Here is a 27518-nt window from a genome sequence, read left to right as displayed (position 1 = left end):
GGTGGTCAGCGCTCATAGCAAGTCAGCAATTCTGCTGCATACAGGAGATCTGATCATCACCTGTATGTAGCAGACCCGATAAGGTTATGGCAGCTTCTAGTCTCCCATGGAGACTAATGAAGCATGCCAAAAGTAAAAAAAAGTTTTTAAAAATATAAAAAGAATAAAAAAATGCAAAAGTTCAAATCACCCCCCTTTAGCCCCATTAAAAATAAAACAATAAAAAACCAAACATACACATATTTGGTATCGCCGCTTTCAGAATCACCCGATCTATCAATATAAAATAGGATTTACCCAATCGCTAAACGGAGTAAAGAAAAAAAATGGCAAAATGCCAGAATTTTTGTCTCCACAACATTGCATTAAAATGCAATAACAGACGATCAAAAGATCGTATCTGCACCAAAACGGTTTCATTAAAAACATCAGCTCGGCATGCAAAGAATAAGCCCTCAATGATACCGAGATCACAAAAAATGTAGACGCTACGGGTCTCAGAAAATGACACAATTCCTTTTTTGTAACAAACTTTGGATCTTATTTTACCACTTAAATGAAAAAAAACCTAGACATGTTTGGTGTCTATGAACTCGTAATGACCTGGAGAATCAAAATGGCATGTCAGTTTTAGCATTTGGTGAACATGGTAAAACAATCCAAAAAGCAGTTTTGAATTGCACTTGTCTTGCAATTTCACCGCACTTGGAATTTTTTTCCCGTTTTCTAGTACGCGACATGGTAAAACCAATGATGTCGTTCAAAGCTCGTCTTCCAAAAAACAAGCCATCACATGGCCATATTGACGAAAAAATAAAAAAGTTATGGCTCTGGAAGAAAGGTAACGAAAAACAGCAATGCTAAAAAGAAGAAAGTCTCCATCATGAAGGGGTTAAATAGAATTAGAAAAACATGGCTGCGTTCTTCTAAAAAACACAGGGCCTTGAGTACTACTGAAGCTCTTCTCTATTCACTTCAGTAGATTGAAGCTTCACAACCAAACACAACCTATAGACAGATGGACACTATTTCTGGAATAAAGTGGTGACAACGATGTTAACACATTTAATCATTTAATCATTTTTCGCCCATGGTCACTGGTACTGAATGTATGAGCTCTATGTGTACCAGCTTTGGGCTACTCATAGCAATGCTCTTCAGACTTTTGTCCCAACATCCCTTTTTTTTTAAAAAAAAAAAGGTTGGCCTCCATAATATTGGTCTCTTAAATTTTAATAAAAAGTTAATAAAAATAAGTATTGTTTAAAAACACAGAAATAATTAAATGAAGTGTAATGAAGAAATAAACATAGTATAATATTTCATACAGAGCAGGAGGTACATAAATGTTGTCCTGTCCTATACAGTGATACTGTATAAATCTCCAGCATTTCTGAGTACAAGAGCCTTGTGTTCTTTTCACTAGTGAACTAAGATTAAGATATTTAATACATTTTTCTTAATAATTGAATTTTTAATAGCGATGGGATCTCCTGGTGGGATCACCACCTGTTCACCATTGCACTTCCATCAAATTATTATCTTGATAATTAGCTAAAGTGGACGAGAAGGACCATGTGATCCTGTCCTAGACTACATTTAGACAAGGAAGGTGATTCCTGTTATGACAAAACTGGGAATTATTTTCTAATTAGCTGCTTCATTATGCATTTAAGAAGACTGCATTATGCATATATGTGTGTCCCCTAGCATAACTTTAGAAGGTTTTCAAATTGATGTCATTACTATGATAACTTTAGTATTCCAAAAGTTTCTTTTTAGAGATGGTTTGAGATGTTCTGAATGTCAAGCCAGTGATCCATCAAAAAGGACATTTTGGATATACAGCTAAAGCTCTGGAGTACCAACAGTCATATCACAAATTTTGTCACCCACAGAACTTAGGGAAGGTTTACCTAACATTAGTCAACAAAAATTAATGCAGCCTATGATGCTATTTTTCCATGGGGACTTTAATCCATTGCAGGCACTAAAGACCCACATAGCAAACATTGTTAGCCTCTTATATTTTGGTTATCTCTACATGGAAGTTGGCCTTACAAGAATTTTTGCTATTGCATTGATCATCTGAAATTCAAATTGTTCCAATCAACATATTGGTAAACTATCATTACATTTACATTTACTTAACACCTTTAAAGTGGTTTACAATCGAAAGTGATGAACTGATTCAAATATCAAATATAAAATGTGTACTGTAAAATTCACAAAAACTATGAGACAAGCAACCATTTTTTTAGCAAAAACTTTCTAAGCTGTCAACAAAAGTGTAATCTGCATAGCATAAAAAGGACTTATAAAAATGCTGAAAGAAAAACTAGAGTAAATCAGAGATGGCCTTTAATACATACCTGTGTTTCTACAGCTGAAGAGTTCTTTAAACTTTCACTTCCCATCCCTGAGTCATCAGCATCAATTAGACTGTCCACAGGAACATTGTGTGGAGGTTTAAGGAAAGCAAATTCTTGTTCACTCGGATCCAGAGTTACACAAACATCATAGGAATATGGCAGAGGTAATGTTCCAGCATTAAAATGGGAAATGAATCTGGGATCAATCTGTGGATATAGATTTGTACTCAAAGATCCAAAAGAAGACGACTTAGATTCTTTGTACTTGGAGACGACTGCAATAATCACAGTCAGCATGAAGAAAAAGGAAATCAGTGCCAAGGCGATCACCAAGTAGAATTGTAGGTTGGACTGAGATTCTTCTTTGTTGGACTGACTGCTCAGCTCAGGAAGAACCTGATGAAAATGATCAGCAATCACCATGGTTAGAGTGACTGAAGCTGAGCGGGAGGGAATCCCATTGTCTTTTACGAGAATCACAATTCCAAGTTTCAGCGCATCTTTTTCGTGAAATCCACGTGATGTCCTGATCTCTCCTGTATGCTGGTCAATGGTGAAGAGTGATGGTTCTGAAGATTGTAGAAAGTAAGACAACCAGGCATTGTGTCCAGAGTCAGCGTCCACTGCCACCACCTTAGATACTAAAGAGCCTTGTTCAGAGGTCCAAGGAACCATCTCAAATGTTGAGCTATCAACCTCTGGTGATGGGTACAGAATGACTGGAGAATTATCATTCTGGTCTACTATACATATTCTTAGTGTTGTACTGCTGTTCAGAGATGGAGATCCATTGTCTCTGGCGATGATTTGGATGTTAAATTCTTTATGCTTCTCATAATCAAATGACTGTTGAGCATAAATGACCCCAGTCACTGGATTCATGGAGACGTAGGAAGACAGAGGATCCTCTTTATCACTTCTGGATATTATAAAATATGTTATCTTTGCATTGTTTTCACTGTCCAGATCTCTTGCTTGAATATTAAATATTGAAGCTCCTGGTGAATTATTTTCTGTTATAAATGTGATATATGTTTCTTTCTTAAATACTGGAGCATTGTCATTGACATCTGATACATCAAGCCTAATGTCTTTTCTAGAGATCATTTCTGGAGACCCTTTATCAGAGGCTTGTATTGTCATGTTATAGGATGATATTTTTTCACGATCTAAACTACTTTTTGTGACAATTTTGTAAAAATTTCCTGTTGATGATATCAGAGCAAAGGGCAAATTCCCTAATATTATACATTGAACCTCACCATTTTCTCCAGAGTCAGGATCATGAACCTGAATAAGTGCCACCATAGTACCAGGGGCAGCATCTTCAGGAATAAGATCTGATGATGAGGTTATAGATATCTCAGGAGCATTATCATTTTCATCTGTTATTTCTAATAAAATTTTCACATGAGCAGCACGACCTCCTCCATCTTTGGCTTCTACTGAAATATCATAATAATTATTGACTTCATAATCTATTTGTCCTTTTATTTTTATTTCACCATTATTGGGATTTATAGCAAAAGTTTCATATATGATCTTTGATGTAGTTCTAATTGAATATATAATCTGTGCATTAATTCCCTCATCTTCATCACTTGCACTGACTTGCAGAATTGTAGAATTCACCGGTATATTTTCTCTGACACTTACTTTATATACATCCTGTGTAAATACTGGAGAATTATCATTGAAGTCAGTGATAATGATATTAATTAGGGCAGTGCCTGTCTGTACAGGATTTCCTCCATCAGAAGCTGTGAGGATGAGTTCATGCTTGTTCTGTGTCTCTCGGTCTAGAGGTTTCTCTAGTATCAGCTCTGGAAATACACTGCCATAAGTGCTGACCTTCTCTCCAAGAGCAAAATACTGGTTCTCACTGAGTCTGTAGCTTATCAGGGAATTAACACCGACATCCAGATCTTCTGCATTCTGCAGTGAAAATTTTGCTCCTGGGGAGGTTAATTCACTCATTTCTAATGTTAATGTGTTGTGGTGAAATATAGGAGGATTGTCATTTATATCCTGAATATCAATCTTAATATTTAAAATATTTAGTGGATTTTCCACCACAGCATCAAATGTAAGGACACAATCAGCTGCAGCTCTGCACAACGTCTCCCTGTCTATCCTATCAGCAATGTACAGGTTTCCATTATCCAGGTATATATTAAAATATTTCTCAGAGATTTTAGACACAATACGTAATTTCCTTCTGGAGAGATCCTTAACATTTAATTCAAGATCCTTTGCTAGATTTCCCACAATAGAACCTTTTCTTAATTCTTCATTAATGGAATAATGAATCTGACCAGAGACTGAATGACACAGCCAGGAAAATAAGAAGGGAAATATTACTTGCCATCTGAGTCCTTGCACTGATTGTCCTTCCTGCAGCTGTAATCCAGCCATCCTTCTTCTCACCAGAAATATAATGGTAAAAATCCTTCTTATATTTATAATCCAGCAGAAAACAATCCGTCTTCTTTCTGAGTCCTGTACCCGGCACATCCCAGTGTGAAATGCTGTGTATTTCTTCTTGCAGTTGAACACTGTCTGCATCATGGAGGCGATTCTGGATTTGCAGAATATTTTCTTTATTGGTGAACAGCGGCGCTCTGAGGCCAATATGGGGAACTGCAGCGTCAGTCACTTAGGTTTATTGCTAGGAAACTGTTTTACTGATTTTTGTTGAAGTACAAAATTCTAAAATTCATATTTTTGTTACAAAATTATATGCAGGGTTTAGAGCAGGATTTAAAATGCAAAAAAAATAAATTACTGCAAAAGCCATAATATTGTCATTACAATTTGTGCCCTAAACATCAAGTTAAAAATATGTTCACATTCTTTCCTTTTTTTTTAATTCCACTTTTTCATTTGGCATGTATATCACAATTAATTTTACTGAGACCAAACATTAGTTCTTCTATCCTCCGATATATAGAAAAATACAGGTTGCTGCACTTTCCTATTCATTGAACCAATATTAGAACTGGTATACATTCTCTGGAAATACATGTCAGACAACAGTCTCAGGCTTAGGCCGGTGTCACACTTGTGAGTGTAATGCGAGAAACTCTCATGAAGTGGCCCGGACCAGAGTGTTCAGCTGCATAGAAATACATACACTCCGGTCTCGAGTGCCGGCGGCAGTGCCGGGTATTGATGCGAGTTTCTCGCATTGCACTCGCAAGTGTGACACCGGCCGTAATATGAACATAGCCTATCATTAGCAGTTAGGTAAAGATATTATTGTAATAAAAGCCTAATATTATTAGTTTGGTCTCCATGCTGTACATAGTCTATGTATGAAGGACGGTTCTCTGACAATTCTTAAATGAAATTTACTGAAACTGCTTTATATTAAAAAGTAACACCAATCACAAGTACATTTATCTACCAATATAAGCACTTTAAATAAAATGATCTAATAATAAACTATTATACTACTTTAACACACGTTCAATCCGCTGGTATAAGTTATAATTCTTGTTGTATTGCTTATACCAGAAACACAGAGGTATTAGGTAAGGCTGCTGAAAACCCTTGAGCTTCAAGTGTTGTTTTAGGAGAATTGCAGCAGGATGTCTGTGTCGGCCTCTTGCTCCTCCCTACTCCACTATCCATAGAATGGGATAAGAACCAACTGTCCTCGCTGATCTCACTAATGTGAAAGTCTATGTTCACTTAAGAAAGATTTTACCAGGAAATTAAGAGTGAAAGATCATATCAGAAGGAGAAAGAAGCAGGTATCTTTGATAAGATATATTTCAAAGTTCCATATTTTCATGAGTACTATTGATTTATGAAATAAAAATGTAAATGACTGTTACTTTAAAAAAATAATAATACCATAATAACGCCATCAGAATGCTGGGAAAGCAATGCCAGTTTTTCAAACATTCCTCTTAACTTTCAGACAAGAGCCATTCAACATTACTCAATACTTTTCCATTTTCCAGCTCAAAAGTTACTGGTTAAACCATATATTTTTACACTATTTACGTGACTCCTATCTATTATGTAATTTGCAGTTATTTGCATATTCACTTTAAAGTTTCCTTATGTGTGTGCTTACATTCTTGAACATTTTAGTGAACTGAATTTACAAAGTTTTTACACTATGACCAACATTCGATCCATTCCCAGCCATTTTGAATGAGTGGATTTGAAGTTTTTTGGTTATCCAGTCACCCAGCTGCATACATGTAACTACAGATTCGACCTTGTTCGCTTCACCTTATGCTCTCAATCTATCTCTTTACATTTTGTGCATATGCAACTTAAAATTGTGTATATCGCAAGTAAGCTAAGATGCATTACTTTATATTAAATATACTTAGGTCTTAAAGGGTGATTCTCAAGTTCTCTACTCGGCAACTTGGAGCTGTACAGTTTACTTATTTCATGGTTTCTTCAGAAGGTGGGGGGACGTGCCCGTCTTGAATAACAATTCTGATCCAAGAGATTCATCCTGCTACTAGACATTAATGAACTGCCAGTGCTTGTTCTGATACTACACTGTTATCACTATATTTAATATAGAGATATATAACAAGACATTTGAACAAGCACGCAGCTAAGGAAAGTGAGAGCAGCTCTGGAAGTCTCCTAATGCTGAGGACCAGGAAATGAGATTATTCAGGACCGATAAAAGCAATGTTAGAAGCTGAGAGGTAGGGGGAGGGAGGAGATCAGCAAGGCGCTGTATAGTAATCAATAGTCTAGAAAGAGTTGACTGGAATGTTAGGAGTTAACTCCTCAGCCTGGAATGCAATTAATGTGCCCTTGGCCAGATTCCAGTGTCCAAGCTCCATGGAACCTAGCTGTACACTATGAAAGATGAAAGCGTTCATAGCAGAAGGATTACAGCAGTTAGATAAAACAAGTTAATTGCAAACTTGCTTATATTCATGCTTACTAACTAAAGCAATTTAATAATATTGCTTTAATTATAAAAATTGATAGCCTTTTGCTTACAGGAACCAGAGTGCAGTATATATTTGGAAAAAGTTTTTATTGCTAGCAAAACAACCTCATCATCTATGATCTTATAATAATCCTTCCTATGGATCCCTGATAGAAATGTTAATACAATGTTACTGTGTGAACAAGACCAACACATATTTACACAAAAATGGTTAAACTGAATCAGTAAAACGTGGCCCTTTCCTGCCTAAGAACACATTTCCACAGGCTATGTTATTGCATTTCTGATCTATTCCATTAGCATGAAGCTGCAATTTCTGATACAAGACATGCATGGATTGTCATTGTTTCTTGAAGAAAGTCTCCATGTTGTCCAACTGTAAAAAGTCCATTTAATACAAAGTATATTAAGTGTATTAACTGTGTGATGACCACATGTTTGACATACCCAGTTAATACGTTTTCTTTCCATAATTACTGGTAGTGACATTTGATGCTTTTCCTAAAAAAGTTCATTAGAGGGCGGTTCAAAATCATATTTTTTTTAGTGTTTTAAATCTTGACTTCCAAGAGGCTCACGCTAGAGTAGGTTTCAACTGGGGCCTAAAAGAGCATAAAGGGGATTTGCAAAACAATTTTGAACTCAGAGCATAGGATCGTCTATCTGAACACTAATTTGGCAAAGTTAATACACCCTATGATGTCACTTCCCTATAGTCACCAGAGCACCATTTAACAAATCCTGGAATAAAGAGAGGCTTTATTTATACAGTTTTTATATTTCAGACACTTCCTCACAACAGGTATAATGGCAAAAATTCTTGCTATATCAGTAATGACAGCGTTCATAATGAAAACTTCATGTTGTTCCATCCAAAATATTGCAAAATTATTTTTAAATTTAGTTAACTTTAAAGTATCTTACAATCCACCATTATGGACTAGGACTAATAACACAATAAGTGAAATCCTCAAAAGTGAACTACATAAATTAACATGGCTAAATCTATAATCAGGAGATATTGAAATATTCTGACAAGTCTGTATATTACATCATCACAAGTGTTGAGTGATACCTTCCGATACTTGAAAGTATTGGTATTGGATAGTATCGGCCGATATCCGAAAAATATCGGATATCGCCGATACCGATACCCGATACCAATACAAGTCAATGGGACACAAGTATCGGAAGGTATCCTGGATGGTTCCCAGGGTCTGAAGGAGAGGAAACTCTCCTTCAGGCCCTGGGATCCATATTCATGTATAAAATAAAGAATAAAAATAAAAAATAATGATATACTCACCCCTACGGCGGCCCCGGCTCTCACCGGTCCAAGCGTCTGCCTCCGTTCATAAGAATGCAGGGAGTGAAGGACCTGCGATGATGTCGCGGCTTGTGATTGGTCGCGTGAGCGGTCACGTGACCAATCACAAGCCGCGACGTCATCGAAGGTCCTTCACTCGCTCATTCTTAGGAACGGAGGCTGCCGGTTGCAGCGGTTACAACCAGGGCGCATCAGAGGGTGAGTATATCCCTATTTTTTATTTTTATTATTTACTTTTTACATGAGTATGGATCCCAGGGCCTGAAGGAGAGTCTCCTCTCCTCCAGACCCTGGGAACCATACACTGGAAACTTCCGATTCCGATTTCCGATATCACAAAAATATCGGAACTCGGTATCGGAATTCTGATACAGCAAATATCGGCCGATACCCAATACTCACAGCAAATATCGGCCGATACCCAATACTTGCGGTATCGGAATGCTCAACACTAATCATCACCAAATTTACGTATCTAGTTCATAATTAGAAATAAAATCCTTGTACATACATTTTATTATATCTAATGGAAAGATGGTCATGACAAAGAATAGATATAATAGATAAAGCAGAAGAAGAGTGGAAAGCGTGCAAAATGAAAATTTTCCAGATTATGGATGGTGTTGAATACATGCCATTGTTTCTAGTAAGGAAGACTTCACTCCCCATCCCATAAATTACAATCAACTAGAACTACATGAAACATACCTGGGGTATGAGATTTTCTACAGGTTGAGAGTTCTTAAATGTTTCAATTCCAATGCCAGAATCATCAGCATCTATTAAACTGTCAACAGGAACATTGTGTTGAGGCTTAAGAAAAGCAAATTCCCTCTCACTTGGGTCCAGAGTTACACAAACATCATAGGAATACGGCAGAGGTAATGTTCCAGGGTTAAATTGTGAAATAAATCTCGGATCCAACTGTGGATATAGACTTGTACTCAAGGACCCAAATGTAGATGACTTAGACTCTTTATATTTAGTAACAACTGCAATAATCACAGTCAACATGAAGAAAAAGGAAATCAGTGCCAAGGCGATAACCAAGTAGAATTGTAGGTTGGACTGAGATTCTTCTTTGTTAGACGGACTGTTCAGCTCAGGAAGAACCTGATGAAAATGATCAGCAATCACCATGGTTAGAGTGACTGAAGCTGAGCGGGCGGGAATCCCATTGTCCTTCACTAGAACCACAATTCCATGTTTCGTGATGTCTTTTTCATGAAATCCACGTGATGTCCTGATCTCTCCTGTATGCTGGTCAATGGTGAAGAGTGATGGCTCTGAAGATTGTAAAAAGTAAGACAACCAGGAATTGTGTCCAGAGTCAGCGTCCACTGCTACCACCTTAGAAACTAAAGAGCCTTGTTCAGAGGTCCAAGGAACCATCTCAAATATTGAGCTGTCAACCTCTGGTGATGGGTACAGAATGACTGGAGAATTATCATTCTGGTCTACTATACATATTCTTAGTGTTGTACTGCTGTTCAGAGATGGAGATCCATTGTCTCTGGCAATAATTTGGATGTTAACTTCTTTATGCTTCTCATAATCAAGTGGCCGTTGAGCATAAATCACTCCCGTTACTGGATTCATGGAGATGGAGGAGGACAGAGGATCTTCTCCAATACTTCTAGTTATTATAGAATAAGTTATTTTTGCATTGTCGTCACTGTCCAGATCTCTTGCTTGAATAGTAAATATTGAAGCTCCTGGAGAATTATTTTCCGCTATAAATGCAGTGTAACCTAATTTCTCAAACACTGGAGCATTGTCATTGATATCTGATACCACAAGTCTAATACCTTTTCTAGAAGTCTTTTCTGGAGAACCTTTATCAGATGCTTGTATTGTGATGTTGTAGGATGATATTTTTTCTCTATCTAGATATTGTTTTGTAACAATTTTATAAAAATTGCTTGTTGATGATATTAACTCAAAAGGCAAATCCCCAATTATTCTGCATTGAACTTCACCATTTTCTCCTGAGTCACGGTCATAAACTTTGATCAGCGCCACCACAGTACCAGGGGCAGAATCCTCAGGAATAAGATCTGATGATGAGGTTATAGATATCTCAGGAGCATTGTCATTTTCATCTGCTATTTCTATTAAGACCTTAGCATGAGCAGCGAGGCCTCCTCCATCCATGGCTTGCACAGAAATGTCATAAAATCTTGACACTTCATAATCTAATTGTCCTTTAATATTTATTTCACCACTTTTGGGATTTACAGTAAAAGTTTCAAAAATACTTTTTTCTGTGTTGCTAAATGAGTAAGTGATCTGTGCATTGACTCCTTCATCTTCATCACTTGCACTGACCTGCAGAATTGTAGAATTCACCGGTATATTTTCTCTGACACTTACTTTATATACATCCTGTGTAAATACTGGAGAATTATCATTGATATCATTAATGATAATAATAATTAGGGCAGTGCCTGTCTGTACAGGATTTCCTCCATCAGAAGCTGTGAGGATGAGTTCATGCTTGTTCTGTGTCTCTCGGTCTAGAGGTTTCTCTAGTATCAGCTCTGGAAATACACTGCCATCAGTGCTGACCTTCTCTCCAAGAGCAAAATACTGGTTCTCACTGAGTCTGTAGCTTATCAGGGAATTAACACCGACATCCAGATCTTCTGCCTTTTGTAAAATAAATCTTCTTCCTGGGGAGGTAGATTCACTCATTTCTAATTTCAATGTGTCATGAAGAAATGTAGGAGGATTGTCATTTATATCTTGAACATCAATCTGAAAATTAAAAATATTTAGTGGATTTTCCACCACAGCATCAAATGTAAGGACACAATCAGCTGCAGCTCTGCACAATGTCTCCCTGTCTATCCTATCAGCAATGTACAGGTTTCCATTATCCAGGTTTATGCTAAAATATTTCTCTGAGATTTCAGACACAATACGTAATTTCCTTCTGGAGAGATCCTTAACATTTAATTCAAGATCCTTTGCTAGATTTCCCACAATAGAACCTTTTCTTAATTCTTCATTAATGGAATAATGAATCTGACCAGAGACTGAATGACACAACCAGGAAAATAAGAAGGGAAATATTACTTGCCATCTGAGTCTTTGCACTGATTGTCCTTCCTGCAGTTGTAATCCAGTCATCCTTCTTCTCACCAGAAATATAATGGTAAAAATCCTTCTTCTATTTATAATCCAGCAGAAAATAATCTGTCTTCTTTCTGAGTCCTGTACCCGGCACATCCCAGTGTGAAATGCTGTGTATTTCTTCTTGCAGTTGAACACTGTCTGCATCATGGAGGCGATTCTGGATTTACTGAATATTTTCTTTATTGGTGAACAGCGGCGCTCTGAGGCCAATATGGGGTACTGCAGCATCAGTCACTTAGACAGATCCTGTATTTCATTTATAAAATGTTTATAGTTGAATTGTGTTTAGACTGGAAAGTTTTGATTTTTTTTTATAAATACACAATTCTATAATGTCATCCATTATTTTTCTTTGATAGAAATATGCACTGTTTGAATTATGCAAAATAAAAATATCTGAAGTCAATTAATTGTTAATATAACCTCTAGGTTAGAGATAAAACTGATGCTCTGTTTATAATTTTTTAATGTTTACTAGTTTTATTTATTTGGCATATACACGACAATTCATCAGAAGGAAAAAAAGAGTGCAGATTTTGTGTTGGTGTATCATTTTTTTGTACTATATAGAAATAAAATTAGGTAAGGATAATGGCAATTTTCTCCTTCTGCCTAAAGTCAAAATAATACCACAATATTGTCATCAGAGTCATAGGAAAGCAATACCATTTCCTTTCTTTATATGTTTTGTAACAGTCATTGTTTAAACCATGAGTCTTTACATCTGTTTTGCAATTTGCAGTTATTTGTACTTCAACTATAAGGTTTAGTTATCTCTGCGCATTGTTTAGCAACATTTTAGTGTTTAGAACTGATATAGTTTTTAAACTGTGTAAAAAATGGTGTATATGTCTAGTTTAGTGATGAGGAAACCCAAACTTAAATTTTCAGGTTTCATGCAGGAAACGCCAGACAAGAACTTCTCCCGGAAGTCCGTTGCAATGTTCGGAGTTCCAAGTAACGTTCTGTTACCTGAACCGAACTTTTGAAAAACGTTTGGGTAGGGTACCAGAACACGAACTTCCACAGGTCTGTTTATCCTTAATCTAGTTAAAACACTTTAAAATAAAAATAATTACAGTAGGCTTACTATCGAAATTTGTAGCCTATTGCCCATATCAGCCAGAGTGCAGTAAGTAGTTGATAATAGATTTTATTGCTAACAAAACAACCTCATCTTATATGATCTTAGAACAAAGCTTTATATGGATCACTGTTAAAAGATGATAATTTAATTAGAATTGAGCAAAAATACTAATATTTGCAAATCCTTGGACCATGCAGGTAGTCTGTTGCCACCTTAGCAATTCATTCCAAACCAAATCTCTCCAAACCTTCCCCAACCTGCCGGCATCTCCAGTTCCTTTTTGGTTAGTGGGCCCGTCATGATATCATTGGTGTGGAGTGCCTACTAATCAGAAGAGGAGGTAGGAGGAGGTTTGCATGGTATTAGACTGGTAGCCATGGACTAGCAGCATGGCTTGTAGACCAGGGTCTGGCAAATCTTTTTGCTCAATTCCAGATATAATGTTACTGTGTGAACAAGGTAAAAATATCACTTTCAACATTAAGCTCCTGCTCTATGATATATACCATCCATCATGGTAAAGATCAGAATGTATGGGGTGACATTCACACAGGGCAGAGTTATACAATCAGCACCTGATATTTAACCACTTAAATGGCCCTTTCAAACATTGTCAGTGGCAGCTAATTCATGCCTTCCCGGTTACATGTCCATATGGGCACTTATTACCTACCCCATGACATCGGGTTACCATTGCAGCCAGTCAAAAACTGAAGGCTTTGGTCGATGCTATCATGGAACTCAAACAGCGGCATGACCAGCTCTATCCTCACCTACTGTATCCTCACCCATCCCTTGCAGATTGTGAGCCCCCGCGGGCAGGGTCCTCTCTCCTCCTGTACCAGCTGTGACTTGTATTGTTTACGATTATTGTACTTGTTTTTATTATGTATACCCCTCCTCACATGTAAAGCGCCATGGAATAAATGGCGCTATAATAATAAATACTAATACTAATAATACTAATAACTTCTGTGAAGCCCAGACACAAGCTGGGCTTCACATGAGACTATAGTTTTGTCTATATGCTCCACCACAGAAATATTGCAATTTATTGTACAAGTGATCAAACGATCACAGGCCCAAGTTCCATGTTGGAGCTAAAAAATAAACTGCAAAGTAAATACATTTTTTTTAAACATTATTTTTTTCACCATATTTTCAGTACACTGGATGTTAAAATGAATGGCTTCATTCAAGTTTACAAATCTGCAAAGAACAAGCCCTCATTTTGCTATGCCAATGGAAAAATAAAAAAGTTATGGCTTTTGGAAGAGGAAACAATAAATCTATAAAAATGATAATTGGCTGCCTTCTTAAGGGGGTTTAAAGGGTTAAACTGAATAAGAAAAACAAGGCTGCTTTCTGATTAAAAATGTTCACTAACAATAACCATACTTAATATATTTTAATTACTAGATGATCCATTATAACTGATTGGTTCACTTTGCACCTTCATTAAATCAGTATGACTAAGAATAGATGAGAAACATCATGTTTTCGAGTCTTAAAGGGAACCTGTCACAACATTTGACCTATCTTAACTACTAATATGGGCATACAGGTTATAGATGGCTGAAAAAAGTGATACCTGAATACCTTATATCAGATGCCTTGCTGTTAAGAAATCACCTTCCAGGCTCTGGAGAGGACACTGCCCGGAAGAAAACTCTGCCTCCAGAGCGTATTCTAAAGAGTATGGTGGGTTGCCAGTGTGATGTGTAATGGTTACCAGTGTTACCAGGGTGATGTGTAATAGTTACCAGTATTACCAGTGTGATGTGTAATGCCCACTCTCTGGTCTCCTGATTGCACTGCAGAGCAGTGTGTGATTATAACTAACACATTTACAGGTTCCTCTAAGCTTCCATCTCACAGGCAAACAGGGCTGCAATATTGTTGCAATACAGCAGAGCTCAGAAAGAAGAAAAAAATGTGTTTGCAAGAAGACAAATTTAATTTCTCTTGTTCTGTGTTGGTTACTTATATCACACTGTTAACTCCCCCTTCTATTTAAAATAAGCTGTGGAGGCAGAGTTATCTTCCAGGCACCATCATCCCCAGAGCCTGGAAGAGGTAATTTACATAATGTTATAAAAGATGGTTTTTCAACAACAAAACATCTGATAAGGGACACAAGTAGGACTTTTTTCAGCAGTTTATAGCCAGTTCGCTCAAATAAATAGTTTAGGTCGGTCACATGTGATTCCTGCTGTAACTTCACAGTACCACAAATAGTTGACTTTTCTCTTACTCCATTTTGAATTTTAGAGGACTTTTTTTGTGAGTATTACTGTACCCATTAAAAGAACTTTTCTAAGGTATCATAAAATTAGCTAGTAACTGATAACTTAATTTCTTTCTAGTGCTTCAATTGCAATTACAAGAGGCACAAATAGAACCCAAGTTTCCCTTGGAATTGTAATCTGTAAATTAGAAGAACTTGTAAGTTGGAATTTTAAGAGCCATATAGAGTTCAATAAAATCTGGGCCCTTTGTTCTCTCTTTGGAAACCCAATCTAAGTTTATTCCCCACACAGGGTTAAAGTTTTTAGAAACGTCCTCTGTCTTGAAGAAACATGTAAAATGCTTACATGGCATCTTTCGCCAGATACAACAGCAGAAGTAAAGGCAATCTAGAAAAAACGAACACCTGATACTTTTAGTTTTCAAGATACACTACAGTCAAGATATAACTATATTATTAATGACAGGCAGTCCTCTAATGCCCACTTTAACTACCTTCTTTTACCCCTCCTTATTCTTCCTCCCTTTCTTCCCCTTATTACTTATTAAATACAGCTTTACCTTGTTTCATTTTCCTGGTTTCATAGAAGGCAGAAGTTTGGTTTTATTCCATTTGTTATCAACGGAAGAGCATTGACCTAACTAAGAAGTCCTACCACTCACACTAAGAAACTGTCACATTTTCAGTTCTGCTTTCAGTCTTGAGATTTCTTATAGAGTCTGCAATCTTAATTTATTCTAAAGCTTAGTAATTAATTATATTGATGTTTCATACAGTCTCTAACAATCAAAACTTTACTCAATGTGTACTTTCTTAATTTTGTTCTTCCTGTTCTGTAATTCAGAAAACCTCAATAAAGAAAATTTTAAAAAGGACTTCATCATATCATCCCTCCTAGTTAGTATCTACAAGTCTCCAGAATCCAACAAATTGCAAATGGATGGCAGCATTCTCCAGAATCAAGCTTCTTCATTCAATGTTCCCTACAATAAAATAATAAAGTGATTGTTTTATCTTATCACTTTATCACTACATGGTATGGAATTTTGAAAAAATAAACCTCACTTTGGAAAATGCTGATGCCATTGTTCAAATTAATGCTTTCTTTTTACTAGATTTCTAATGCCAAACCATTGGCTCATCACACAAGATAACTTATGACACACACTATACAGCTGAAGCTATATGGTACCAATAATCATATCACAAATTCTTCCGTCTTCAGAAAATAGTAACCTCTTACCTGATCAGCAATCTAGTGAATTTACTTTCTCATGGGAACTAGTCTAGAGTATCATATAAAACCATAGTCAAAGGTAAGGTTGAAGTTCTTCAGTTTTTTTGTATTTGACCATCTACACTACATCATCATCAAACTGACTCATTCTTACATATCTAGCTACTTTTAACAAAAATAAATAAAATCCCTGCATGTACATTTTATTACATCTTCTAGAAAATTGATCCCGACAAAGAAGATGTATAATGTACAAAATAGAAGAGAGATGAAAACTCTAGTCTAGGTTAAGGCTAGAGTTAAAAACATACCTGTGTGTCGGCTAATGAAGAGTTATTTAAAGTTTCACTTCCCATCCCTGAGTCATCAGCATCTATTAGATTGTCCACTGGAACATGGTTTTGAGGCTTAAGGAAAGCAAATTCTCGTTCACTTGGATCCAAAGTTACACAAACATCATAGGAATATGGCAGCGGTAATGTCCCATTGTTGAATTGTGACATAAGTCTGGAATCCACATGTGGATATAGACTGATACTCGAGGGTCCAAATAAAGCTGAAGATTTTGACTCTTTGCATTTTGAAACAACTGCAATAATCACAGTCAACATGAAGAAAAAGGAAATCAGTGCCAAGGCAATCACCAAGTAGAATTGTAGGTTGGACTGAGATTCTTCTTTGTTAGACTGACTGTTCAGCTCAGGAAGAACCTGATGAAAATGATCAGCAACCACCATGGTTAGAGTGACTGATGCTGAGCGGGAGGGAATCCCATTGTCTTTTACTAGAACCACAATTCCATGTTTCATGATGTCCTTTTCATGAAATCCACGTGATGTCCTGATTTCTCCTGTGTGCTGGTCAATGGTGAAAAGTGATGGTTCTGAAAACTGTAAAAAGTAAGACAGCCAGGCATTGTGTCCAGAGTCAGCGTCCACTGCCACCACCTTAGATACTAAAGAGCCTTGTTCAGAGGTCCAAGGAACCATCTCAAATGTTGAACTATCAACCTCTGGTGATGGGTACAGAATGACTGGAGAATTATCATTCTGGTCTACTATACATATTCTTAGTGTTGTACTGCTGTTCAGAGATGGATATCCATTGTCTCTGGCAATAATTTGGATATTAAATTCTCTATTCTTCTCATAATCAAATGACCGTTGAGCATAGATGACCCCAGTTACAGGATTCATGGAGATATACGAAGACAGAAGATCTTCTTCATTACTCTTATACACTATAGAATATGTTATCTTTGCATTATCTTCACTGTCCAGATCTCTTGCGTGATTACTAAATATTGAAGTTCCTGGTACATTATTTTCAGAGATAAATGCAGTATAAGCAATCTTCTCAAACGCTGGAGCATTGTCATTGACATCTGATACCAAAAGCCTAATAACTTCTCTAGAAGTCATTTCAGGAGAACCTTTATCTGAGGCTTGTACTGTGATATTGTAGGATGATATTTTTTCTCTATCTAGACTACTTTTTGTAACAATTTTGTAAAAATTACTTGCTGATGATATTAACGCAAATGGCAAACTCCCAGATATTATACATTGAACCTCACCATTTTCTTCTGAATCAGGATCATGGACTTGAATTAGCGCCACCATAGTACCAGGGTGAGAATCCTCTGGAATAAGATCTGATGATGAAGTTATAGATATCTCAGGAGCATTGTCATTTTCATCTGCTATTTCTATTAAGACCTTAGCATGGGCAGCGAGGCCTCCTCCATCTTTGGCATGTAAAGAAATGTCATAAAGTTTAATAACTTCATAATCTAATTGTCCTTTTGTTTTTATTTCACCATTATTGGGATTTATTGTAAAAGTTTCATAAATTATATTTTCTGTGGTTTTAATTGAATATGTAATCTGTGCATTGACTCCTTCATCTTCATCACTTGCACTGACCTGCAGAATTGTAGAATTCACCGGTATATTTTCTCTGACACTTACTTTATATACATCCTGTGTAAATACTGGAGAATTATCATTGAAGTCAGTGATAATGATATTAATTAGGGCAGTGCCTGTCTGTACAGGATTTCCTCCATCAGAAGCTGTGAGGATGAGTTCATGCTTGTTCTGTGTCTCTCGGTCTAGAGGTTTCTCTAGTATCAGCTCTGGAAATACACTGCCATCAGTGCTGACCTTCTCTCCAAGAGCAAAATACTGGTTCTCACTGAGTCTGTAGCTTATCAGGGAATTAACACCGACATCCAGATCTTCTGCTTTTTGTAAACTATATCTTTTTCCTGGGTAAGTGTATTCACTCATTTCTAAAGTCATTCTGTCATGTTGAAATGTAGGAGGATTGTCATTTATGTCCTGCATTTCAATCTTTACACTGAAAATATTCAAGGGATTTTCCACCACTGCATCAAATGTAAGGACACAATCAGCTGCAGCTCTGCACAACGTCTCCCTGTCTATCCTATCAGCAATGTACAGGTTTCCATTATCCAGGTTTATATTAAAATATTTCTCTGAGATTTTAGACACAATTCTTAGTTTCCTTCTGGAGAGATCCTTAACATTTAATTCAAGATCCTTTGCTAGATTTCCCACAATAGAACCTTTTCTTATTTCTTCATTAATGGAATAATGAATCTGACCAGAGACTGAATGACACAGCCAGGAAAATAAGAAGGGAAATATTACTTGCCATCTGAGTCCTTGCACTGATTGTCCTTCCTGCAGTTGTAATCCAGCCATCCTTCTTCTCACCAGAATTATAATGGTAAAAATCCTTCTTATATTTATAATCCAGCAGAAAATAATCTGTCTTCTTTCTGAGTCCTTTACCCGGCACATCCCAGTGTGAAATGCTGTGTATTTCTTCTTGCAGTTGAACACTGTCTGCATCATGGAGGCGATTCTGGATTTGCAGAATATTTTCTTTATTGGTGAACAGCGGCGCTCTGAGGCCAATATGGGGAACTGCAGCAGAATACTTTTCACATTATAGATATGCTTTATAATCATAGTAGAACCTTTTTCAACGTATTTCCTATACATCAATGGTATCAATTCTGTGTTAAAGATAATTAAATTCAATTTTTTTAAAATATTAATAAGAAATGACTTCGAGATCCTCTTGCTCATATTAATATCATTACGTATATTCTACCTGAGTTGGATAGCTGCCTTATTCATGTAATATGAACTGATTTCCTTATCAAGACTTTAGTTACTCAAACCTTTTGCCTTTGTTCTTATGACCTATATCCCTTTGCCATAATCTCCCCAAATTCTTGTTGTGTCATAAGAAGACTATAAGATTGGTTTAATAAATATTCTGCATAGCAAAAACATATTGCCCTGCACTTTTGTGCTATTTTTTTTAAAATGCAAGGTAAATGAAAAGTTTTTACAAAATCCATTTGCAACATATTTTTTATCCTAGTGCTTCAGTATATTTTTGCCATCAAAATATGTAACTATTGGCAAAAATTACCCAAAAAATATGGTCAGCCCAAAATTATGGTGAGGAACAAAACTAGGCTTTTAAGTGTTTACTTTGTGTAGCAACAATGATTTATCACTTTACTTATCATTAGTTTTTGTTGTCTTTTAGTTTACACATTTCACTTATACTTTTAATGAAGTTTTTGAAATTTACATTTTGGAAAGGTATAGCCACCTGTTTTTAAGATATTTGAAGTACTAAGTCATGCACACATGTAAACACAGACTCTTCTCTCTCTTCTATCTACTCTTCAAGTCAATTTTGTGCTCTTTTAACTCTTTGGTCTACTTGCATTGATATGTCAACAAGCCGAAATATGTCCACCAGCAAATACTCCCAGCAGAAAGACAAAGACCCATTTATGAAGATTTTGTTGCCAGTCTCAGTGAGGAGGAATGGTGGAGTCAGACACATGGGATTCACTAAGAGGCGCATGCCTCTTCATGAATATGACGCATCTGAAAAGTCAGGGACTTGGGTGAGATTTATGACATAGGCAAGGCTCTTCATGATTAACCCCTTTACAACCTAGGGTTTTTCCATTTTTTGCTTCCTTTCTTCTCAGAACTATTACTTTTTTTATTTTTCCATCAATACGGCCATGTGTTGACTTGTTATGTGATGGTTTGTTTTGTGTGGGACAAGTTTTACTTTTGAATGACCCCATTGATTTTACCATATAGTGTACTGGAAAACGGGAAAAAAATCCAAGTGTGTTAAAATTGCAAATAAAATGTAATTCCACAATTGTTTTTTTTACGATGTTTACTATATGCTAAAACTGACCTGCCATTATGATTCTCCAGGTCATTACAAGTTCGTAGATACCAAATATGTATAGGTGCTTTTGCATTTAAGTGATAAAAAAATCCAAAGTTTGTAAAAACAAAATGGTGCCTTTTTCTGAGACCTGTAGCATCTCCATTTTTGAGGATCTGTGCCGGGTGAGAGCTTATTTTTTGATTTTTTGTGCTCTGAGCTAACATTTTTATTTATACCATTTTGGGATGGTTGCAATGTTTCGATTGCCCATTATTGCATTTTATTGCAATTTTCTGGCAACCCAAAAACCGGAATTCTTAATTTTGTATTTTTTTCTTGCTTACTGATCAATTCTTTTTATATTTTGATAAAGCGGGTGTTTTTGTATAGTTTTGATTTTTTGTTTTATTTTGAATGGGGCAAAAGTGGTATGATTTGAACTTTTCTATTTTTTAATTTTTTAAATATTTTGAAATCTTTTTTACTTTTTGCATGCTTAAATAGTATCTTTTGGAGACTTGAAGCTTATGCTACCTGCTATGTGTAGAAAAAAATGCTCATCTGCTATGAACACCGGCCACGGGATGGCGCTCATAGCAGTTCAGCAATGACAACCTCAGGGATCTTCTGCAGACCTCGGGTTGTCATGCCAACAATATGACATCTAATGACGCAAAACCAGCTTGAGCTAGTTAAATGCCGCTGTCAGAGATTGACAGTGGCATTTAGCATGATAACAGCCGCAGATGGATTGCGTTTCCACCTGTGGTTGTTAGGGGCGCATGACAGCTGATCAGATCAGCGCCGGAGCCCGCACGAAAGTGAGGGAGGTGGCCAGTGACATACCTACAGTATACGTCATAGGTCACAAAGGGGTTAAGACAAGCTGTGGCATCATGCCCCAACCACACCCTCAACCCTCCCTGTGGAGACATGGAGTATCAGTGTGTGCCATGGTCAGCTAGGCAAAACCGCATGGACCAGGGATCATCCCACCGAATGCCCGCTCTCCTTTCCCCATGTGCACAATGCTACTCAGACAACACGGAGTGAGGGTAAAACAGCATGGCAATGCTTTATTGAGCTACAAAACAGGCAAATAACTTGTAGATCAGTCCTAGCAAAATATCCAAGATGGTGCACAATTACAGAGTCTCATCCTTCCGCTAACTCATCGGCATTAGAATAGCTGTGAATTCAGAGACTCCAGGGCCAACTACCACACCAGTGGCATGCACAGAGAGGAGGTAATGAAAAGCTAAGGAAGATGACAGTCCACTTTGGTACAAGGACAGGTGATCGGAGGGTAACTACTGGGCTTCTCCAAATATTTCCATGGAGCCAGGTAACCAGTGGGTCGTATTTCTGACTTTCGCAAATGTATCCATGGACATCAGGTGACCGATAGATCCTAATCCTGACTACCCTAAGCGTATCCATGGTTCAGTGATGGTCAATGGAGCAGATCTATATTCTTTCAGCTGGGGCCATGGCCCCTAAGCTGGCATACTGTAGAATAACTGTAGATGTCTGTGTCCCTCATGATGGAGCCATGATATGTGCTGCTGTCCTGTAGGGAGTCTCTGGTTCTTTGGATGTTTCAATGTCTGGATGTCTTGGCTGAATCTCTGTATATGGAGGTATATCTCACTCATACACTGTAGTCCACAACTTCAAGCCAGCATCCAACATGATAATGGCTAAGAGGACAATGTGATGAGGTTGACCAGAATTGTTTAACTATCTAATCAATTTGCATAGGTTTTACTCCTCTTTTTTGCAAATCAATAAACTAGCTGGCCTGAACAATGTCTAATCAATATATCAACAAACATCCATTGCTCAATGACCCTGTGTTAGTACTGGCCGAACGCACCAAATAATTAGAGATGATAAAGGTTAGTTCGCAGTCCGGGGTCCACATGCAGCTAAGACACTTGCTGCTTAATAATGATGGACTATATGGCGGTCTAATGTGAGTACACACATGGGTTAGCTTCACCCGGTATGAATTAAGTGAACCTTGTTGCATCACAGGGCTGCGATACTGCACAGAGAGCGCAAGCAAGGCGACACAGAACTCTGCCCCAAGACTCAGGGTAAGAGTCTCTCTAGTTCTCTTGCGCTCGACAGCACTACTGCGGTGCCAGGGAAACAACTAAAGTAAATATTTACAGCACAGGAGTGCGTGCAGCACCGCCTGGCAGACGCCACTAACCACCCTAACTAGGGCCAGGAAAGCACACAATCTTCCATGCCGCTCTGGCAGTCGCTGCTAACTGAATTCAGCAACTTGTGCAATTGTGCAGGATAGCACTGTCGGGCACTAGGTAGCTCTACCATTCGCGAGCAGGCAACAACACTAGGGATGGAAATGATTCAGAGCTTTCATCCATCGACAGGCATTCATCCACACACACACACAAGTTAATATGTTTACACTAACGCATGGCCAAGTGGCCATGCAAACCTTTTATAGTAGTAGCACTCTGGGACCTTCCTGATGGTCCAATAGGAGCTGAGCATGTGACCCCCGACCTCCAATGAGAGGTCGTCCCGTGGGCATGCTCAGTGTGGGAAAAGCAGGACTTAGTCCCTGAAATGCCTGCTCACTGCTGAACAGTGCTGGCTGCAAAAGCAGAGCCTGGAAAAGAAGCAGTACCCAAGCGCACAGTATCAGCTTGAGCCAGATGCTGGGATCGACATCTCTGCTGAGCAGGTTCCACTGTGGCTGGAGGAGAATGGGAGACCACAGTGGACATGGTTTGAGATTCCCCCTGTGCAGATGCGGGAACTCGACACCTAACACCCTGTATCACTAGTCATCCAGTATAACAGCACAATATGTAACATCAAATGTTAACATAAAAGTCAATATTACAGGCTTGTACCAACAAAAGTCTATGTTTTTTGACAAACCAGAAAGATACACATAAATTCTAAAGTCAACATATAGATAACTGTCTATTCCTCTTGGCTTGCTGGAAATATACAAATATACATCAGGTTAATTAAGATACAATGCTGTGTCGTCACACTCCCCATATCCACCCATTTTAAAGGACTTGGGGGCTGGAGGTAACTGGCCTAAAAACACTAAAAGTGAAACATTTGGTGACTTTTAAAAGCATGTCACACCAGAAATTACTTTGATGAATCATTTGCGTTCCTGAACAAGTTCCTTAATAGCGTATTTTAACAAATTAAATTTCCCTTTTTTAACATCATATACGAGGACTGCCTATTAAATTTTATACAGATACTTAAAATATATTAGAATAAAAGTAGCCAAAACCAAACATTTTTTTACCAGAAATGTCCAAAACAGAGAAAACTAAAAAATTCAAAAAATATCTATACCTTTTCTCAAAATAAAATAAAACATTTAATTATTTAGAAAGGTTGTTCGGGATTAGAAGACTGGGTTCCATCCCCAAACTTTCGAATGGTGTACGTATTATAATTTTTGTTAATTATTTTAAAATCAAAATAAGATAAAATTTAGCAATTATCACCAGTTACTAAGTTGTTTTACCTCAAAACAATAAATGAGAAGCTCAAAACAATAGCTCTGTTATAATAATTATCTCAGTAAGATACCCTAATAGAGACATACTAGGACATATAATTACAACGTTAAAAAATAATTCCTATCCTATTTTACTAGTGGATCATTTTAAGGCTGTTTTGAGGCTTTGATCAGTCTAAGTTTCAATTGCGGCCTAACAAAGGACAGCGAGGATCTCTTGAGTTATGATTTGTAAGTAAATAAATCTTTATAAGAGTGTTCTTATAAAAAAACTCAGAAGAAACAAAGAAAGTATTGAAAGAAGAATTAATAAACATTTTATAATATATTATCCACTACACCATGTAAACAAAAGAGATTCCCTGTGCTATTCATGGGTACTATAAAAATCACCAGCCTTTCTGAGTACTCATTAGAAGATATAGCTTCTGCTCTTTACTCTACTGCAAAGAATAAACTAACTTGATATATTTTACTTAAATAAGCACTCCAGATCCAAAAATTACCCCCTAAACCTTTCTAAATGTGTGTGTAATATAGTGCAGTTGTATTAAAATATTTACTGATAATCATATTCCCTGGTTTCAAGCGCTGCTCCAGTTTTTCTCTGGGTTACATGACTTCAAATTAGACTCACAGGATCACACAGGGTTTTATGTGTAGACCTTAAGTTAATGTCCAATGTAAGACTACAGACTTGTTCTGTGGCTCCATAGGCTTACACTGTTGAAAGTAACACTGCCTTGCACAAAGGTCCCTTAGAGCTGGCAAAGGAGAAGAGCTCTCAAGTCGAAGCGGTGATGGAAATCGGGAAAGACTGTGATCGCTAAACATTTTAGATCAAGTACGCTATGTTACAGACAAATTTAGATTTTTTTTGGGTGAAAACGCTTTGTAGGGAGAACTTGTCCATTATAGACATTGTTACTCATCTTTACAGCTCCATCAAATAATTTTAGCTAAAAATGGATAAGATGTTTCATGTGGTATGTTCTTAGACTAGAGCTTTTTTGAGCGGAAAGTTTCCAATTCATCCTCAAAATCTCAAAATTTATCAAAAGCCTGGAGTTTTCATTCCAAAAAATCAGCAATGAAGACTGTTAGGTGTCGAGTTCACCACTGCACAGGGGGGATCTCAAACCACCTACGCTGCGGTCTCCCATTCCTCTCCAGCCGCAGTGGAGCCTGCTCAGCAGAGACGTCGGTCCCAGCATCTGGCTCAGGCAGATACTGTGCGCTTGGTTACTGCTGATCTTCCAGGCTCAGCCATTGCAACCAGCACTGTTCAGTGGCGAGCAGATGCTCCTGGGACTAAGTCCTGCTTTTCCTCTACTGAGCATGCCCAAGGGACAACCTCTCATTGGAGGTCGGGGGTCACATGCTCAGGTCCTGGAAAGAGGAGGATCAGGAGCCAGAAGTACAAATATATATAAGAAAATCTTTATTTTTACAAAACATTAAAATCAGGACATGGATAATTGTAACAAGTATACCACAACACTACATGAACGGGGAAGGAATACAGACCCTTGCCCCCAACACCCCAACGCTATAGGGAATAATTGTGTGAATAGTTGCAGGTAATATAGCAGGTAATATAGCAAACGCTACAGGGAATAATCCCAAACAATTGTGTAAACAGTAAACACCATATAGCAAAAAATAAAAATCGCATGGGAAGCTAAGGAAGAAGTGGCTGCTGTGTCAGTATGCAACAAACAGTCTGAGGCAAGTGCACTAATTAGTTATAATAAATAACCCAGGACACAGCGGCGGTGAAATGAAAAACATGCTTACCCATGCAAGGGGGAAAGAGGAGAAGGGATCCCACCGGTGGATAGACCCCATGCTCAGGTCCTGTAGCAGCTCCTATTGGACCACTAGGAAGGTCCTGGAGAGCTTCCTCTATAAAAGGTTCACATGGCCGCACGGCCATGTGCTAGTATAAATCAATAATTGTGTGTGTGTGGATGAATGCCTGGTGAAAGCTCAGAATCATTCCCATCCCTAGAGTTGATGAATGTTTGTAAATGTTGGAGCTGTCTAGCGCCAGATAGTGCCATCCAGGACCAGGCACAATCTATACTGCATCTAACCAGCAGTGACTGCCAGTGCGGTGCTGTACGCATTCTGTGCGGCTATCTCCAGTGTCTCCTGAGAATCCGTCAGTGTAGGGTGGGAATTCCCACTTGATCCCAGCATCTGACTCAGCGCGTCCTCAGGCATGGGCTCAAAAGCCACCAATGGTCAGAGCGGGATCAATCACCAGCATAGCGGGGGTGAATTGCAGGGATCCCACTAGTATCCATGTGCTGCACCCTGTGACTGCTAACAGGGTAAAGCATTACCTTTATTCCCAGCGACTCTGTGAAGCAACAGAGTTTGCTCCTATACAGACCGGGTGATGGAACCCATGTCTATTCTGGCGTAGTACCGCTATTAACTAGCAGCAGGTTCCACTCCTGCACGGTGGACCCTGGGCTGCGAATGCACCTTTACTATCTTTATATCTACTCGGTGCGTTCCACCAGCCCTAACAAAGACTCAGTGTGCAAAAACACTAAGACTTCAAAAAACCCTTGGATTTAAAAAAAAAAGTCACAAATATGATAACTGTAAATCATCTTGGGACTTTACAGACATGAGAATTATTTTCCTATCAGCCTCACTATTATGAATTTTGGAGGACTGCTTTGTAAGTATAGTTCCTACTAGTATAATTTTATAAGGGTACAGATGAAGATGTCCTAATTTGGATAGATCTGACATTGTCACAGTTCCATTTTTTGCTTTTCTCTAAAGCCAAACCACTGAACTACTTCTTACAGCATACAAAAGAACCAATCCTATACAGTAGAAGTGGTGTGGTGCCAACAATTATGTGGGATTGTTCCATCTTAACTGTTGGCTGTACATGAACCTGGTAAAAGTAATGCGCCCTCCAATGTTACTTGCCCATGAGGACTAGATTGTAAAGCAAGCAAATAGAGGCCATGTAGTAAACACTAGTCTTAAGGGAAAACAGGAGACCTCTGGCCTTAGATATTTTGAATACAGTCTACATAACAAGTAACATTGCGCAAAATCTTTGTAAAAGCAATTTTAAGCTCAAATTCAAGTTGTTCAATCCAAAATATTAATACATTGTCATTACATTCATTCAACACTTTAAAGTAGTTTAAAATCCACAGTGATAACTTGGTAAATACAAGTCTGTGTGTTACGTCATCAAGTGTTGACCGGAATTATTCCATGTGATCCAGCACTATGGTAAATCTTTTCTAACTTTTATTCCTCAAGCATTAAATAAATATGAGTGCAGAAATGCAAACGCTTAAAGGCCTGGTCCACAGCAAGAGATTCTTTTCTATCATATCGACAAGAGTTTTGAAATGTCTA

At 37.7% G+C, this 27518-nt stretch overlaps 1 protein-coding gene and 1 pseudogene across 25 annotated transcripts in view; both read right to left on the bottom strand.

The window, feature by feature from the left end:
* The window catches only part of LOC143776626 (protocadherin gamma-B1-like), a 472349-nt gene that overhangs the window by 130756 nt on the left and 314075 nt on the right, over positions 1 to 27518 (bottom strand). The window contains exon 1 of one of the 25 annotated variants that reach the window (XM_077266157.1): positions 16657 to 19353. The exons of 23 other annotated variants lie outside the window; for them this stretch is intronic. In XM_077266157.1, the coding sequence (XP_077122272.1) occupies positions 16657 to 19344 (2688 nt within the window). In that variant the 5' untranslated portion in view covers positions 19345 to 19353. Of the gene's footprint in view, positions 1 to 2372; positions 4875 to 16656; positions 19354 to 27518 lie in introns of those variants that run through there. One more of the 25 variants, XM_077266187.1, reaches the window with a different exon arrangement.
* On the bottom strand, positions 9329 to 11920 carry LOC143773473 (protocadherin gamma-B1 pseudogene; annotated as a pseudogene).

The sequence above is a fragment of the Ranitomeya variabilis genome, chromosome 5 (assembly GCF_051348905.1).
Source record: "Ranitomeya variabilis isolate aRanVar5 chromosome 5, aRanVar5.hap1, whole genome shotgun sequence".
NCBI lineage: Eukaryota > Metazoa > Chordata > Amphibia > Anura > Dendrobatidae > Ranitomeya > Ranitomeya variabilis.
This window is presented reverse-complemented; position numbering and strand designations above follow the sequence as displayed.